Genomic DNA, 17,722 nt, shown 5'->3' on the forward strand with positions numbered 1-17,722 from the left:
TGTTGGCCAGTTAGTGGCTTAAATAAATTAGTAGCACACCCTAAGTGGCTGCCTTTCTGTGTCTGTGCATTTAAATACATAGAGTTTTTTTTAATGTGTAGTTTGCTCTCTTCCTTATAGAGTATTTGAATGCATAAAATGAACAATGAACTATGATAATGCTAATGGTTGTTAGTATTATTAATATTATCATTATTATTTATGTTATTATTATTATTGTTATTATTGTTATTATGTGGGCGGGGGGACCAGTGAGCTCATCTTCCCCGAGCTCTCCACAGGTGATTGGTGGCATTCGCTATCCAATCACAATTCGCCTGCAAAGTGGCTTGGTGGTCAGTTTGAAGCTTCTTTTTTTTTGGCGAAGTAACCCCAGCGAGCCATCCAAGTTTACGTTGTGAGAGGATATCACTTTGTATCAACCACTGTTGGTTTTCCCACGAGCTCTCGGAATGAGTTTGCCATACTTTTAACATTAAAATCGAAAAGCATTTTCCTCGGAGGCGTCCTGAAGGGAGCTAACCAGCGTTAGCATTGGCTAGCATGACAACCAGAAGAAGAACTGCCATCATCATCATCCTCCCCTGTGGCTTTGCTAGCAGCAGGTAAGTTGCAACTCCACTCAGGCATTCGTTTTTTTCCCCTGTTAAGTCCGCGGGAGTCGAAATAGACGCCGTTTGATTTTGGATAAGTTAGTGACGAGTTCAAATCAAACTATTGACCGTCTGTCCGCAAACTGTTAGCTGGCTGGTAAATGGCGCAGGGTCAGGGTAACTGAGCTAAGCTAGATAGCAAACGCTAACAGTCTAGCCAGGCTGTCAGCTAGCTTCGGTGGCGCTGTTCCTTGTGCAGACAGCTGTGTAAGATCTTACGGCTTGAAACGAGTTATAAACACATTAAAAGCAGCTATGGAATTGGCATCTTAGCTATGCATGCTTGTTGTCCACGTTTGCCGACATGATTTAAGACTACGCTGTTTTTGTGTCGTGTCCTGCTCTATTTATGCCCTACTACTCCATATATGGTTTTGCACTAATGTGCACCCCATGATGTTGTAGCAACAAAACTTGGTCGACACTATTGTACATTGTGAAGCGATATTCTCGTAAGATAAATTCATGCTTCATTAAATTGAAAAAGGAGCACATGTACAACTTGAGATTGCTAGTGTGATAGTGTATTTTTCGATTATTGTCACAGATCTTGCTCCAAATATTGTCTTTTGTGCTCCTACATAATTCAGTTTAGGGGCATTTAATATGCTCCTTGGGGAGAAAAGGATTACCGATACATGGTGCATCTTTGAGGCTGATAACATGTTGTCTGTGTGTGTTGCACAGGTTAGCCTCCAATAATTGTGTTTGGAATAAATAGGTGATAGTATTTCATATGTTGTTCTTTTTTATATTATACTTTTTTTGTCACTTTGTTTTCCAGGCCTCCACTGTGCCTACTGCTCCCAAATGGATGATGAATATCGTGTAAGTCTACTACCTCTGGATCATTCATTTCTGGCCATGACAGGAATTCTCACCCACCCTTGCAGGTTATTTGCCTTTCTTATCTTCCTCATTCAGTTCAGACATCACATTAAAATATCTTATTATGCACACATTGTGTGGCCCTGTTTAGCACAATGTGTAGAGCGTGACAACACTGCCAGGGTTAGGAGTGTGATTCCCTCTGGGGCTGCCCACACTACAAATGTATGCACTTGTTGGACTATAAGAGTATTTGGATAAAAGTGTCACCCCAATGGCACATGTTAATAGTTAGAAATTGTGTAGCCTGTTTATGTGAGAGAAGGAGGGCTCAGTCTAGATCTAGATGTTTAAATAATTCTAGGAACCAACATCTTTGGTTAGGTAAACCAAAGGTATTTATAAAGGTATAGGGTATTTACAGAATCTAGGCCAACGTGGTGTTAGTTGTGTGGAAAAGCAGCACAAATGTGTGTTGTCCCAAACTAGATCCACAGATGAGTTGAAATGACATTGTTATTAAGAGTGTAAAATGGCTATTTAAACAGAAATGCTTGAGCTGTCTTGCATAATGTGCACAAGGTACTGTAATAATGTGTATAAATAGTCAGAAAAAGAGAGGCTGGTTAGTGGTAAAGCCTTGATTGCAGAGATTACAGTTTGAAACATTCAACATCAGGCTTGCTCTGAAGTTGAGGAGGAAATATGTCTTGTCTAAGTTTCTATATACCCCCATATTGGTGCTTATTGACTACTTCATAATCATTAGGCTTTACCCTTTTACATCCAAATCAATGAGCACAGAGCTGAGACATTAAAAGTAATTGTTGTTGGCCGTATTCATGAGCAGCTTATTGCGTCTGTGTGGGCTAGTGGTGGTGTAAAACCTGCGTAGAATATGCTCAGTATCTAATTTATTTGGTAAGCATGCAGACAGGATCGAGAGGTTCAGTTACTGTTTGTGATTTAAATGACTCAGAACATGGTATGATAACATGCTGCTTCCAGCATCTCAGAAATGGCTGACCTCCTGGGATTTTTGCAAACTACTGTATCTACAGTTAACCGAGAACGGTGTGATAAACATAAAACATCCAGTCAGCTGCAAACCTTAGGGAAAAAAACGCCTTGTTGTTGAGAGAGGTCAGAGGAGAATGGGCAGACTTTTTCAAGTTAACAGGTGGGCCACAAGTACACAAAAAACAGCTCAGTGCAGCAGGGACCCGCAGGAGGACATCTCAGAAGACCTGTCGAACCTTGAAGCCGTTGGGCTACAGCAGCAGAAGACCATGCCGGGTTCCACTCCTGTCAGCGAAGATCAAGAATATGAAGCTACAGTGGGCGCATGACCGTCAGAACTGGACGATTGAAGAATGGAAAAACGTTAACTGGTCCAGCGAATCCTGTTTTCTGTTGCGACATGCTGATGGCAGGGTCGGAAATTGGCGTAAATGGCATAAATCCATGGATCCATCCTGGCTGGTGTCAGTGGTACAGACTGGTTATGTTAGAGTGATGATGTGGGGAATGTTTTCTTGGCACACATTAGGCCCCTTAGTACCAATTAAGCATCGTTTTAACACCACAGTGTACCAAACACTGTTACTGACCGGGCACATTGCTTCATGGCAACAGTCTCCCCTTTTTGAAATGGATACTTCCAGCAGGATAATGCAGCATGTTACAAAGCATGTCATCTATTTATGATTATATAGGCTAAATCTTGATATTTTTCTAATCATCCATCAATAGACAATGTAAAGAAGATTGAGATTGACTGTGTTCTTGTTTAGGGCTCTTGTTGAATTTAAAGGATAATTCTGGTTATTTTCATCATGGGCCTTATTTGGCATCACGTCGATCGATTATGATCAAAATTTCGTCATTTACTTCACTATAGAGCTCTACATACCTCTCAGTTTGCAGGAAGCTCTACTCTCCAATATAATCCAACAGGGCCAAGGGAAACTCCAAAAGTCCAAAAGAACCCAAAACCTTCCTGTTCTTTTCAACACAGTAACGTTCACTGGAAAGATTCCTCAACCTCCTCATAAAAGTCTGGGAAATATTCAGCCATTGTATTGTCAGCAAAAGCTAGTTAGATTACAGAGTTCAAGTACTCACAACAACACTTGCCACGCCGCCTCATGCGCATATGAAGCCCCAGCAGCCAAGTAAACAAAGAAGCAATGCCAAATGGTATCAAATCGACTGTTATAACCAAAATGTTGCGTGATAATTGTTCAATCACAGCTATTCAAAGACATGTAAATGCAGTGTGTGTGTGTTATTGTGTTGAAAAAGACTTTTTGCTTTTTGTTTTCTGCTTTGGCAATATCCGGATATAGCCTATATCATGCCACTGAAGCTCACTGAATTGAAACAAAATAATGTCTCAAGGCGGTTCCAGGAACATGACAGCAACTTTACGTTTATTGTAATGTGTCACAGTCACTCCATCTCGGTATGGGATGTTTGAGGCTCGAATGCGCTGCCGAAAAAATCTGCAGGATCTGTGTGATGCGATCGAGTCAGCATGGACCAAGATCCCTGTGGAACATTTCCAGCACCCTGTTGTATGTATACCTTGAATAATTCAGGCTGGCTTGGCGGCAAAGGGAGTATTACCTGGTAGTAGCTAGGCCTACTCAATAAAGTGGATGCTGAGTGTATGGTTAGTGTTTTCTCTGGGTTTCTGTGGGTTCCCATGGTAACCATGGTTTTGTTTGCATGTCTGTGCCATTTCTACTATGAGCATTTTGGGGATTTAATCATAATTAAGTACTTATTAAATGATTCTAAACATTAAGGCCTATAGGTACATGTGTGTGTACATTATATTTCTATTTGTGTAAAAGACCAGATGGCAACCATTTTGATTTAAACCATTTGCAACACAGAAAGAATGAGAGCTCAGTTGTCAGGATTTGAATGTTTTCTTTCTTTTTTTTTTTTGTCTATCCCCTTTGTATTTATTCAACTAATGTATAAACATGCCAGAGAATCCACTGATCAAAGTGGTGAACTGTAGTTGGATGTTTGCACCACAGTGTGGCGATATTTGCAAACAATCGAGTCTAATTGGCAGGACAGTGGCATATTCTGGAGTGCACATTAATTCAAACAAACGTCAGAAGTTATGAATTTCTGTGAATATCCTTGTAAGGCAACGAAACGGTCTCAGACAGCCTGTATCTAAATGGTGATTATGCATTTGTCCACAAATGGAAGCTGCGCAGTGACAGTCAGGCATTCGCTTTCTATTTTTCATTGCTACGGTTTGTTTTTTTTTAATATGCAGAATAAACATGTTTTCCTACGTCAGCATCAGCTTGGCGTATCACAGGATGAATACATCCCGAGCCTAGGAAGTTCACGTACCCTCATCAGCATCTTGCCCCCTCCGCTGATGCACCCCCCTCCTCCTCCCCCCCTCCGTACCCCAAGGGCTCCGCGAGCGCGCACGCGTGCGAAACTGCGTGGGAATGGCTGTTTGTGTGATCGAGGGGGTTGGGCCGCTAGGAGCGAACGGAGAGCTGCAAGAGTTTGTAATGTCCGCCATGTTGGCCATGGCGTATTGAACCGGGGAGGAACAGCGGAGCCCAGGAAAAAAGAGACCGACAGAGAGCGATCGAGACCCGGGCCTGCCCGGCTCTGTTGGCGCTGCTACAGACCCAAGCCTGCCCTCAATCGATTGGCTGACTCCCAGAGACCGTCACCGATTCATCCATGAGAACTCGAAGCAGACCTGCTGTTATTCTTAGCAGATCGGATAGATTTATGCTGCATCTTATATTATAAAAATGAGTAAATTGTCGTTTCGGGCACGGGCGCTGGACGCTAGTAAGCCTCTACCCGTCTTCCGCTGCGAGGATTTGCCGGACCTGCACGAATATGCCTCTATCAACCGGGCAGTACCGCAAATGCCAACCGGGATGGAAAAGGAGGAGGAATCGGTATGTTTTATTGCTGCTGGACTGGTGGTGGATCACTTTGGCAATGTTTTTCATATTGAGGGGCGCCACTATGTTGCCTGCGCAAGCTTGTGCAAAATGGCCGCCATATCTACTTTGTCGTGCACACGACGGATCTCGATGAATACTAAATATTACGGCTCCGTTGTACCGTCAATGTTATTGTAAGGATGCAGTGGTTTGATATTTGATTCATAAGCCGTGTTGTGTCCATTTGTATCACTTGAAATCGCACCCGAAAGCACAAAGAAATCACGTGACTTGTATCTCTTCCACCATTTTGTTGACTTTCTCTTTGGTAAAGGCGACTGGGGATGGGCCTTGGACGTGGTGTACTTGCCATGAACAGATGCCAGGGGGAGACACTGAGCCCCGGCATGGTTTGACAGCTAGGTGTTGCGAGTTGACAGCTCCGGGACAGCCATGTGTAGCTGCACACTGGCTGCACTTGGCGTCATCTCTTTGGCGGAGAAGGCAGAAAAAAAAAAAATTTCAAAAAAAATCTTGGAGATCCTGCCCTCCGTTGAATCATACGCGCTCAGCGTTGCACAGTGGCATTAAAGCGTGACATGTTTTGGCTTTGCTGTGGTAGTGTTAATTTAAGAGGCGGCTTCATGCGTGTCTTCAGCATGACACCTGGAGGGGGCTTGTACAGCTCAGCATGACAGGTCTCTGATTCTCCTCCAGAATTTAAGTGTATGCACTCGGTGCTGAGAAGTGTTTTGGATAAAAGCAGCCACCAAACTGCATATATACTGAGAAGCAAAAGCTAATGACTAATGCAAAAGAGTACAGACTGCAACAAATCCAGGAATGCCTATTTTAGTCTGTGGTTTGTAAACGGTTGTGGGTTGAGTGTGAATTGTGTTTGTTTTTTGAAAGGTCTGCAAACTTGTGGGATGAGGGCACGATAATCTGCCACACTGTTTCAAGCTGTCATGCTTTTAATTGTTGTCATGAAGCCAAATTTTATATTTTGGTTAAGCGCCTCCTGGCTCTGGCTTTTCTGGACCCTCTATACATTTGTAAGAATAGTCATTGAGAGTAATATTGAGTCTGCATTACTGCTGTGTTTACAAGTTGATTTCTGTTCGGCTAATAATTGCGCAATGTTGACATTGTGCAATATCTTCTTAGTTTGTTGTTAGACTGACAAAGGATCTTAATATGAATATTATATGTATTTTTTCTTGGTGGTGCGTTTTGGTTTAACTTGCAGGCTGCTGCCTATTTGTTGTTTGTCCTGTTTATAATAGGTCGGGTTATGTTGCTCATATTCAAATCATGTTTAAATTTAGAAATGATTTGCATTGTGCCTGCAGAAGGATTACACAAAGCCACATAACCATAATTCATTTGAGACAACGTCTTGTCTGGTCAGATATAGCTTGACTATGGTTCACCCAGCATGTTCAGCATGAACCAAAATGTTGTCACTCTCAGGGTGGGAAACTTTTTCACCCACTGACCACACACTGGTGAATGGATTTCAAAGTACACCGTGCATATTTACTGTTTTTACCTGCCATGTCTGATTTTTAGAATAGAACAGCATCTCAGTATCAGACTTGCTGATGGCTGCTTCCTTGTCAAAGTGAATGGTTAAGTAGACAGACATACTGGCACAGGCTATTATATTAGCTAGTGTAAATTTCCCACCCTGACCCACTGCTGAATTCTCATTAGTCACCTCATCAGAGCATCAGCAGGAGAGCCCCTCTGTGCTGCCGAGACGCCTCAGCAGACACAAACACAGGGAGAGAGCACAGACGGGACCGTGAAGTCAGCAGAAATCCTCCCTCCCTGCCCCTCTGCCAGCCCTCCCCCACCTACTGTACACACACACACACACACACGCGCACACAGCAGCATTACATAACAGAGTGACAGAAGAGATAAAGAGGACAGTTTTACTACAGGGCTATGCATGGCTTAGCTCCCTGACCCACATCCTGTCCGGCGACAATGGGCTGTAGCTGCACCGAGCTGGCTGAGTGACCACATGCTGGCCTGTGAATGCTGTCAATAAAGGAATGAATAAACACACGCCGCGCTCTCGGTGAGGTTAGCTGGAATTGACAGCAGGAACTCGCATAGGAAGGAGTACAGCACAGTCAATGCTCCAGTTGCATTTTTTATTTTTTCATTATTCACCGTTTCAGCAGGCAGGGTGTCTGCCATTGTAACATTTGCACTGATATTTCAAGAGGTAGAGCTGAAGTCACGTGATCAGATCAGGCAATACGTCTCGAAATGAAATATTAGGCCTAATAAAAGAAAATATACAAGATGAACAAAGCAAGATAACTTACAAAAACGTAAACTCTATACATGAAAGACTAGGTAAATTGCTGTTATACATCAGTCCAGCAGAAAGATAAAGATGGTCGGATCACATTTTCTCACAGACTACAGAAAGCATTTCAAATCAAATTCAACATTTAAACCACTGGCCAGTTACAGCACTGCATGTTGTCCCTCAATCAGTTTTGCTAGATCAGTTTTTCAGTAATGAAGTCAAACTGTTGATCTCCTCATTGTGACAAGAGGTAGGCTACAGCTTAAATCGCACCATGGGTTTTTGAACTGGTTTCAAGGGTCACAAAACTCATTACATAGCCAAATGACAACATGAACTTTGAATTTGAGGAACACACCCAGGTTGCAGTTTTTATGCCAGAGCAGCAGTGTGATGCACGTTTTGCCTCTCGCGTGTCATTTTGGCGTTTTGTGGTAGTTCATCTTGATGATGAAGGGCAACATTTAATACTAGTTTGAATGACAGTTGGTGTAGAACGTCAGCGACTTTTGTCAGGAATGTAGACGTAGCTGTATCTGTTTTTTGTTTTGTTTTATTGCATGCACTGTAATGCTTTCCTGGTCTCAAGATATAGGACTGTATGTCTCGACTAAGCAGACCGCCTTGCACAAGACTTCCTCGCCTTCCTCCAGTCGGCATGAGCTGAAAACACCTGCTGGAGGCCACACTTTTGTTGCCATGGCAACTTTTATTGGAGTCATCTATTTTTCTAGGGAACATTTAATGGAAGGAGCGCATGGTGCTGTGAAAAATAGATTTCCATTTGTCCCCGCTCGATCTGCATCTGTGGCCATGACGGAAAAAGCAGCACTACTACTGTGAAGTCCAGAGAAGAGTCCCAAAGCGTCCTATATAGAGAGAATAAGACGGCGGGGAGGCTCATTTGTGTTTTACAATGCAACAGCGGTTAAAACCCCCTCAAAGTGTCCCCTCAAAGTGTCCTTGAACCCCCCCGACCCCCTTACTCATTTTAAAAATTGATTTAATCCTTTATTTATACAGGGAAATACAATAAGACGCATTATCTTTTACTTGGACTGAGCCCAATCTATAAAACAAAACAGACAACTTAATGTTTCAACATGGACAGAGATAATAGAAATCAGAAGTTACTACAAACTAAACACAAAATTGTAAGTTGCTCTGGATAAAGGTGCCAGCTAAATGCCTAGAATGTAATTGTAAATTGTGTGGCTTAGGCTAGGCTTTTCCAATGACAGACATACATTGACTATCCATGTCACCTTTGGATTGTGATTAAAACAGACAGTTGCAAGAGGTCCTAGAATAACCTAGTTTACCCGTTCCCATGTGCCATTCACAAAAGCCCTTTTATCCTCATTTCCCCAATTCCTAAGCAGAGGAAATCCCGGGCTGTGAACCGTGGCTGTGAGTATCACAGCTGTGAAAGATCAGGATATCTTTAGGTCAGGGGCGGCTCAGGGTAGTCTGCTGCAGACTGCCAAACTAACATCCTCCAGAGAAGCGTGCAAATGCGGGTCTGGCCCCGGCTCGGGTCTAATTGGTTCCTTATGCACGTTCCTTGTGCAGGTCCCTTAATTGACAGAGCCAAGAGTTCATCAGCATGTCGGGGAGTGTGTGGGTTTCCTGTCGGGGCTTGCAGGGGGTGGTTTGAGGTTTTGCGCGACAAGTTACTTGAGAGCACAAACCCCACGTGGTCTTGGTTAAGCATACAGTTCATAAACTCGCTCTTTTGTTTTATACTGTCACATCTGATTTGGATGTCATGTCGGCAGTGAACTCACTCGTGTCCCAGTATTTCCCAGCCTGTGTGTCGGGGTACAGCGGTTTAAACATGGGAGCGGCAATGCATATAAAATCTCTGGGAGGGTGTAAGGAGCGGATGTTTTACAGTTAGTCTTTCAGAAGATCTATAGCTTTGAATCGTTTTACAGTGAGATTGAATTGAGTCTAAGTCATCGGTTTGACACATTTCCATCACATACCTTATTGACAAAGAACTTCTCTGCCTCAAGCTAACGTAAATATGTAGCTGCGATAGAGTATTGTTTTTATTCAATCTTTCCATTCAGTTTTTCTAATTCAAAACATCCTAATTGCTAACATCCTAATGTTGTAAACACTTGTATGGAAACCTAGCTGTAGTCTTGCTAGTCCTCTATGGAATTAAGTCAAAGGCAAATTACTTGTGATTTGTGCAAAGGTGGACGTTTGTTATTTACACTTCAGGCTCATTCAGAGCAACCAACAATTAATGAGCAGGTAGGACTTCAGCGGCTGATGCACACACATTGGCTGTTGCAGGGATTGAACCACTGACCTTTTTCTTACAGAACCGTTAGCTTGAGCCCCAAAGCCCCAGTAGATACATCCACCCTGGTCCAGTTTAAGTAGTAGGCTGTGTTCTTTGTGTATCCCTTGTAAGAGAAAGTTTACAACGCCGGGCTTGTTGATAAGCTTACCAGGGGCAGATGGTTCATCCCTGGACACACGCTGAGTCCTTTCATGCCAGCTCACAGCTCTGCTACGGTTCTCCTGTTACTCCACGCAGCGCTCCTCATGGCTCTGGATTACACTTGAGGCGGATCGCTCCCTAGCTGCTTAAAGCAGAATTCCCACGCAAGTCTGGAAATATCTTATGTAAAATTGAAACATTTGTCAGGTATTACAAAATCTGGCAGCCACAAAAACGCATGGGAAAAGGATATTAGGCTGAACATTTCAGCTATGGCTTGAAATGACTTGATTGGTAGTCATTACCCAGCCACAATAGGCATGCCATATTGAACACTGACCCACATCTCCAAATCCAGTCGAGAAAAGTCTGAAAAAAAAGTAGTGGTATTTTGAAATGGACAATGTGTAAAATGTGTAGGAAGACTTGTTAGCAGCAAGATCGGGTACAGTCATAGTTTGACTGGCTTGGCCATCTGCTGCATTAACCACTGAGAATAGGCCTACATGGGTTGCATATTATAGAACAAGTATGTAATTTGTGGTAAACTGTGACCAGATTGGTGCAGGTTAGCTTATTGGGGCTGTAATCAATGATCTGTTATTTATTTAGGCCTACTCTGCTACTGACTGTGTGCACCATCAATCAATGTTATCAAACTAGAAGATTAATTTTGGTGTGGGGAGTCACTCTTGGTGTCTTGGTGGAAAAATGCTATCTTTTAAACTGACCATGCCAAATAGTGTTATGTAAACTTTCTGTGCTTACTGCGTCCAAGAATTAAAATTTTTGGACTGAAAAAGCAACCTGACCAACAGAGTGACTTATGCTAGCTTTATGATGACCTTTTTTGCCACAGAGTGCATGCTTTAAAACAGAAAGAAGGAGGAACAGAATAAAGCTAAAGAGCAATTAAAAAAAAAACATCTTGGAGTATGATCTGAAAGGAATTTGAGATACCCGTGCCTAATTGGGAAGCTGCTCATGTGATCATTAATACATTTCTAACTAGCATGAATTCAGGAGGATTTAAGAGGATATGCAGCGCTGGCAGCTCTTGTCCTGTTTTGAAATGTTTTGTTTTTGGATAATTGCCACCAAATTATGCACTCATTTGAATGTGCAGTCTTTGTAATTCTCTAACACGCTTCAGGCCTAATACTGACCTGTGAAAGAGCTGTTTGCGTTTTTTTCTTTTTATTTGTTTTGAGGTGAGATGTTTTCACAAGCCTCTTTGGTTTTATTTTATGTCACCTGTTCAAATTAGTAATTTTCATCTCCAGCGTTTTAGTGCTGTGTGTGTGTGTGTGTGTGTGTTTTTCCATCATATTTTATCACTTTTGTTTCGCTTCTGTGTCTTATCATTCTGCTAATAAACTAAACTGCTTGGCTAATGAGAACGTGGGATTGTTATGTGGTCTGTCCCCAATATGAAATGCCATTTTCCTGATTGTTCTGAGCCTCAGATTTGTGTGGATTGACCTCAGGGCCTTGTGCTACTGGCCACATAAATTAACCCAGTAATACGGTTTAGTCCTGCACCTCTACGGATTTGACTGAATTAGCGCTTGGAACAGAGTCAGGGGAGTGAAGTGGTTTATATTTTATGGTTTGCTGTATGCTATGGTTTCAAAAATTCAGTGTTTTGCTCGGTAAGGTGGGATCGATATCAGTGTGGTGGTTTGGACAGCTTCAGTCATAAGCGGAAGCATAACTGTTGCAACAAATACGCATGCACTTATTCTGTGATTAATGCTCTAGTCTAGACAGATGTGTGGTTATTAGCCCACTCTACAAGACACAGGGTTCACGTGCACGTCTGTAAACATATGGAAAATTAATTGGATAATGTGGCTGTTTGGTCTGATGGGTCAGAAGTCTGTTTATTTCATGATGAACCAGCAGTATTTATTTCATGATGAATTAGCAGCATTTTTTCACAAACTTGGAATCAACCTTATCTTCATTCCATATACACGACTACACATTTTTGATGTTATAGAGGCACTGTCATGTCACATATTAGTAATACTGTCATATTTGTTGAAGTACAGCTTTAAATACAGGTTGATATAACCCGATGTTCACTTTTCCTTGCCAATATAAGCATATCTCCTCTTACCCTAGAAGAGTAACTAGAATTGTACAATCAAAACAAGGAAATGAGGGCTGTAAAAGGGGGGAAAAGATGAGAAATGTCTACCGAAATCCTTGCAATCTTATTCTCAACGGTTGTTTCCTCCTCTCTTCCAGGAGCACCATCTCCAGCGGGCCATCTCGGCACAGCAGGTATATGGCGAGAAGCGGGACAACATGGTCATCCCCGTCCCCGAGGCGGAGAGCAACATCGCGTACTACGAGTCCCTCTACCCCGGGGACTTCAAGATGCCAAAGCAGCTTATTCACATACAGCGTGAGTAGCAGCCGGTCGCTTCAGGATTATCCTCGTAGCTGTGTTATTGGTCTGTGTGCACGTGGTTTTGTTGTTGTTGTTGTTGTGTGGATGCACCAGGCGTGTCTGTGGGTTTCAGGGTTTTTAGGCTGCCGGTTAAGAGAGATGTGCTTGTTTGGGTTTTAATACTCAAGACAGTAGAGCGCACAGACAAAGTGCACGTGTGTGTGTGAGAGAAAGTGAGGCAAGTGTAAGTGATTGTGGCAGCTCCTGGGGTGCCTGATAGCAGCTGTGTGATCCCAGAGGTGTCCTGCTGTCTGAAAGCGTTTCAGGAAACTCAATGGGTGATACAGATTGAGGCGGTGGGTGAGGGGCGAGGGAGGGAGGGGGGGGTTACTGGTGAGACTTGGAGAGAGAAGGGAGAGTAGATGCACTCTATTTAGATGAGTAAACTATGCACCTAAGGGACGACCCTCGCAGACATTTTCACCAAAACGCTGCAGCCTGTCTGCTCCTGCTCTCCAAGGGTTTAAATGTGGAGCAAGCAGAGAGAAGGCCGCAGTCCTTGTGCCCAAATGCTTCAGGGTTTGGCAGGTTAATGTGTTGATTATAGTGAGGCTCTGATAGTGACAGGGCAGGAAACAACCTCTTTTCATCCACTGGTCACAGTCCATGATGGATTACAAAAGATACCAGCCACTTTTCACCACTTTACCAGCCTGTTGTGGTTTTTTCGTTGTCTGGGAAAAGAATCTCCAGGCAGGAGCTGGTTACCTGCCAGAGTGACTGGTAGGGTAGAAAACCTTGGCTACAGACAAAATTTATGAGCAATTGGCTGGGCGAGTTCCCACCCTGGATACTGGTATCTGCCCTAAAGCGCTGGTATTTTGTGTTACTGAAGGCACAGAACCAAGCACAATGTCATGATAATAAAATGCTGTATTTATTTCATGGGAAATAGGCTACAGAATAAAGAAGCTAGGCAGTAATTGTGATTGTAAGCGTGTAGTTTAGAAAAGAAAGCATATATGTTAAATGTGCTTGCTGTCTGAAGACCTCTGGGATCAGGTTTTGATACCTAGTGCCTTAGGTTCATTGTCTTTCCTTGAAATTTGACTGGCACAATGTAAAATTGACTCTACATAATGAAGTGTCAAATTTTACGAGTGCATCATGACATGCGCCTGTATCCACAAGGCTGTATTTCACGTTAACTTTTGTAGCACACATACATCTGAATGAACAGCATTGTATCTTTGGTCATTGTGATCATCACTGATATTGTGTGGGTGGTAGGGCTTAAAATGTTTTGGGTACACGTAAAACTAGGCCAAAACATTTCATACATCATAATGAGTAGAGGCAACATGAGACTTTACCTACTTTGCCTAAACGGCGGCTGTTCTGAGCACTCACACACAAGCTTACAGCGCACAGCACTTCCTCCAAAACTGTATGGTAACTGATGGTGACTAAATTGGCATAACCGCACATACTTCAGAAAATAGCCTATGTTCAGCTGCCTGCAGCCCAATTCTGAACTATTTGTGCTATCATTGATTACTGAACAACAATTCTGGCAAAGCAGAATATCAAGGCTATTGTGCAGAGAGTAGGCAGACTGAGGCACCCCCGCACTTCACGGTCAAAGCTTTTTATGTATACGTTCTTATCGTTGTGTCACCATACCGGCTGATAACAAATCAGCATGGATTTTAGTCTAGTCATGTTTATTTATATATCCCTTTATCACAAGCATGTCTCAAAATACGTACATCACTATATACCGTACTGCATCAGATACATACTACATCACTACATGTTCTTTCTGCGCACACACACACAGGATTGCAAAACCATAAATTATTCATTCAGTTCTGTTCATCTTTTTATGGTAGTAAAACGTGTCTTGTCTGTACACATTTCCCCAAAACATCACAGTTCCTCAGTATTTCACATTCATGTCTGAAACTGTGAATCAGAGATTAGCAGTAAGATGTAAGGTGCCAGTATCCCCAGTGATGTCATTTACTTGCTTTCATTTTGACAACATAGTCTGAAATCCATACTCTGAACCGACATTAACCATGTTGATAAGATTTTTTTGTGTGTGTGCATGTCCAGCCCAAACACCAGTAGTAACTACAGATTTCCTGGGTAGTTGATCTTCGAGGTTGACTGTTCATGAATCCATTAAGTTAGTCAGTGCGTGGTAAAAAAAAAAAAAAAGCCTAGATGTTCTACCAAAGTGAAATATCTCTTTAATTATATGATACTAGGAGCATCCTGATTACTCATTCATCAAATTCATGAGCACAGCACAGCCTGTCCTAGTCGTGTTTTTCAGAAGTGGTGTTATGTTTAGTTCAGGCAATCCTGTTCCTGACGAAGCCTTTGAATTTAATGCCGGCTGGGCCTATGTCTCCAGTAACCAATTCTTCTCCATCTCGCAGCTTTCAGTTTGGATACAGAGCAGCCAGACTACGACCTAGATTCGGAGGATGAGACGTTTGTGAATAAGCTGAAGAAGAAAATGGAAATCACCGCCCTGCAGTTTGAGGAGATGATAGACCGACTGGAGAAAGGCAGTGGACAGCAGGTACTTGTCTCCTTGGCACCAGAATACAAAGCAGAGCATGTACTTTTTGTCCAGTTAATGTATCTCTAGAGATGCTCTTACTGAAGTAGCTGAAACATGACAAAAAACATGGTCTCTCTCTCTATTTTTTTTTATCATGTCCCTGTCATACATGAGATGCAGGAATATTTGTCACATCTACTGTCAGGGTGCTGTGGCTCTTACCATATTATTGGTTTCTTGTAATGTTGCTGATCTAGGAATTTAAACTGTTCTGTAGTGTTCATATTCTCTCATTGTAAGTTGCTTTAGACAAGAGCATCAGCTAAATTTCTGAAAACGTCAACATCAGCCTATATAGTTTTGCGCTGACTTGGTCTTCCCCATGTTGCTCCGCAGCTCGTCAGCCTCCAGGAGGCTAAGCTGCTGTTGAAGGAGGATGACGAGCTGATCAAGGAGGTCTTCGACTACTGGAGCCGCAAAAGGAAAATCTGCAAGGGCGGCTGCCTCATCCCCAACGTCAAGCAGGAGAAGAGGGATGGCTCCAGCACCAGCGACCCCTACGTGGCCTTCCGCCGACGGACGGAGAAGATGCAGACCAGGAAGGTATGAGTCTGCAGCCAAGACCACATCAAGGAGAACAGGGTGGAAGCAGTCATCTCACCTGTGATTTGCAAATTAGGGCTACAGTGTGGCTTAGTGGTTAGAGAAACTGTTCTTTAACTGTAAGGGCCAAGGTTTGATCCCCTATTGTGGCAAGTGTCCTTGGGCAAGACACTGAATCCCTACCAGCACCTAGGCCTCTGCTCTTTGGCCGACCCTGACCTCTGACCTCTTTGTGGAAGGATGCAGGCGAAAAGATGAATGCCCTTTGGGATCAATAGTATAACAACGATTGCCATCTATACAATTGCAAATTAGTTCAGTCAGGGTTGTAGCATACTTTATGTAGTGATGCTTCACATAAGGTCAGGTCTTCTGATATGGGTGTAACAATCTCTTTTATATATAATATGGGCTTGTGGGTTGTGCTCACACTCTATCCGGGTCGGGAATATATGAAAAGTCATGGGAAATTATTTCGAAATTCCTCAGTAAGTAAGAAAGTACAGAAATACACACAAAATCCTGAGAATGATAGGGTAAAAGTCTGGAAATCAACAAATATACTGCAAATTGTTTGTCCCTGAGTGACTGTCTGCACCAGTATATAGGCTAGTAGTAATATTATTAGCCCATAATCAAAGGTGTGAAACCACACAATGAAGGTAGCAATTAAATGTTTAAAAAATTGAGTTCTGGAGGAAAAGTAAGGAATATGAAAATGACAAATGTATAGGAACCCTTAGAACTTTGTATGTCTGACACATCTCCATTCCATTTTGCAGAACCGAAAGAATGACGAGGCGTCGTATGAGAAGATGCTGAAGCTGCGCCGGGACCTGAGCCGAGCCGTCACCATCCTGGAGATGATCAAGAGGAGGGAGAAGAGCAAGAGGGAGCTGCTGCACCTCACACTGGAGATTGTGGAGAAGAGGTAAGAAAGACCAGCGTGTGAAATTAACAGCAGCCAACATCGAAATGCTGGGAAGTGCTTGGCAGTGTTTGGTTAAGGTCGTCTGCACTACCAGCCACCTTGGAGCTTCTATTTGGTTTTGAAAACCTAATTGGCTGGCTGGTTAATAGTAAAATTACCTTTTGGGATTTAGCATTTAGAATACTCCAGGATGTTTTTGTGTTTTTTGAATGCAACAGTTTGGTTTGGGTAATGTGTGCCTTGTTGCCTGTTTTGATTTTGCTTAGATTTGCAAGAACATTTCTTTTTCTTATGATATTGTTATGAATCTGTGGCCTCGTTCTGTCCCTCCAGGAGTGGTTTGGGAATGGTTTTTGATTACGGTCGTCTTGGGTAAATATGTTAAAATATGGCTAGACTGCAAATGATTCGTCCCCGCAAGTTGACAGTGTCGGGCTGTTGCTGCAGCTGGTGTTTTGGATTAGCTTATGTGGCTAACCTACATGTTTGAGTAGGGCTTGTGTTTACTTGTCAAGTCTTAAAACCCCAAGTAGAGGCCATGAGGACATTTGTCTGCATGATGGGTAGTATTAAAAAGAATCATGTATTTTTTATGGAGTCAGGCTCCACTGCGTGTGTTAATTGGGGGCATCACTCTGTACACCGTTTTGCATGCATTATCAATATAGAGTATTGTGTATAATAGTATAATATTCACCCTATTTGTGCAGTGATGTCAAGAGGAAAGAGCTCATAGACTTCTCAGTGCCCGCAGCAAACTCTTTTCTCAGTCTGTAAGCAGTGCACCAGACAGTATATTTATACTATTTTGTGTTTTTAAAAAATTTCTCTTTCAAGCTCCACTTTGAATTGTTCCGTTTCCCCAGTGGGGCCCTTGCGATCCATCTAAACATGACATCCGAATGGAATGAATTTCCTCTGAAAGTAGCTGTCAGCGTGAGCTTAAATTGGACCCCTCTCCTTGAAGTGCTTTTGATTTGTAGTGACATTTCAATTTCCTCCT

The 17,722-nt window shown here is 42.7% G+C and overlaps 1 protein-coding gene across 2 annotated transcripts in view; it reads left to right on the forward strand.

The window, feature by feature from the left end:
- The first annotated feature begins 475 nt into the window (after positions 1-475).
- The window catches only part of epc1a (enhancer of polycomb 1a), a 31,632-nt gene continuing 14,385 nt past the window's right edge, over positions 476-17,722 (forward strand). The window contains exons 1-6 of one of the 2 annotated variants that reach the window (XM_071895400.2): positions 476-605; positions 1,438-1,546; positions 12,466-12,625; positions 15,058-15,203; positions 15,582-15,788; positions 16,571-16,719. In XM_071895400.2, coding sequence (XP_071751501.2) covers positions 12,526-12,625; positions 15,058-15,203; positions 15,582-15,788; positions 16,571-16,719 — 602 coding nt within the window. In that variant the 5' untranslated portion in view covers positions 476-605; positions 1,438-1,546; positions 12,466-12,525. Of the gene's footprint in view, positions 606-1,437; positions 1,547-4,995; positions 5,438-12,465; positions 12,626-15,057; positions 15,204-15,581; positions 15,789-16,570; positions 16,720-17,722 lie in introns of those variants that run through there. The other variant, XM_071895399.2, reaches the window with a different exon arrangement.

The sequence above is a fragment of the Centroberyx gerrardi genome, chromosome 22 (genome assembly GCF_048128805.1).
Source record: "Centroberyx gerrardi isolate f3 chromosome 22, fCenGer3.hap1.cur.20231027, whole genome shotgun sequence".
In the NCBI taxonomy this organism is placed as follows: Eukaryota; Metazoa; Chordata; class Actinopteri; order Beryciformes; family Berycidae; genus Centroberyx; species Centroberyx gerrardi.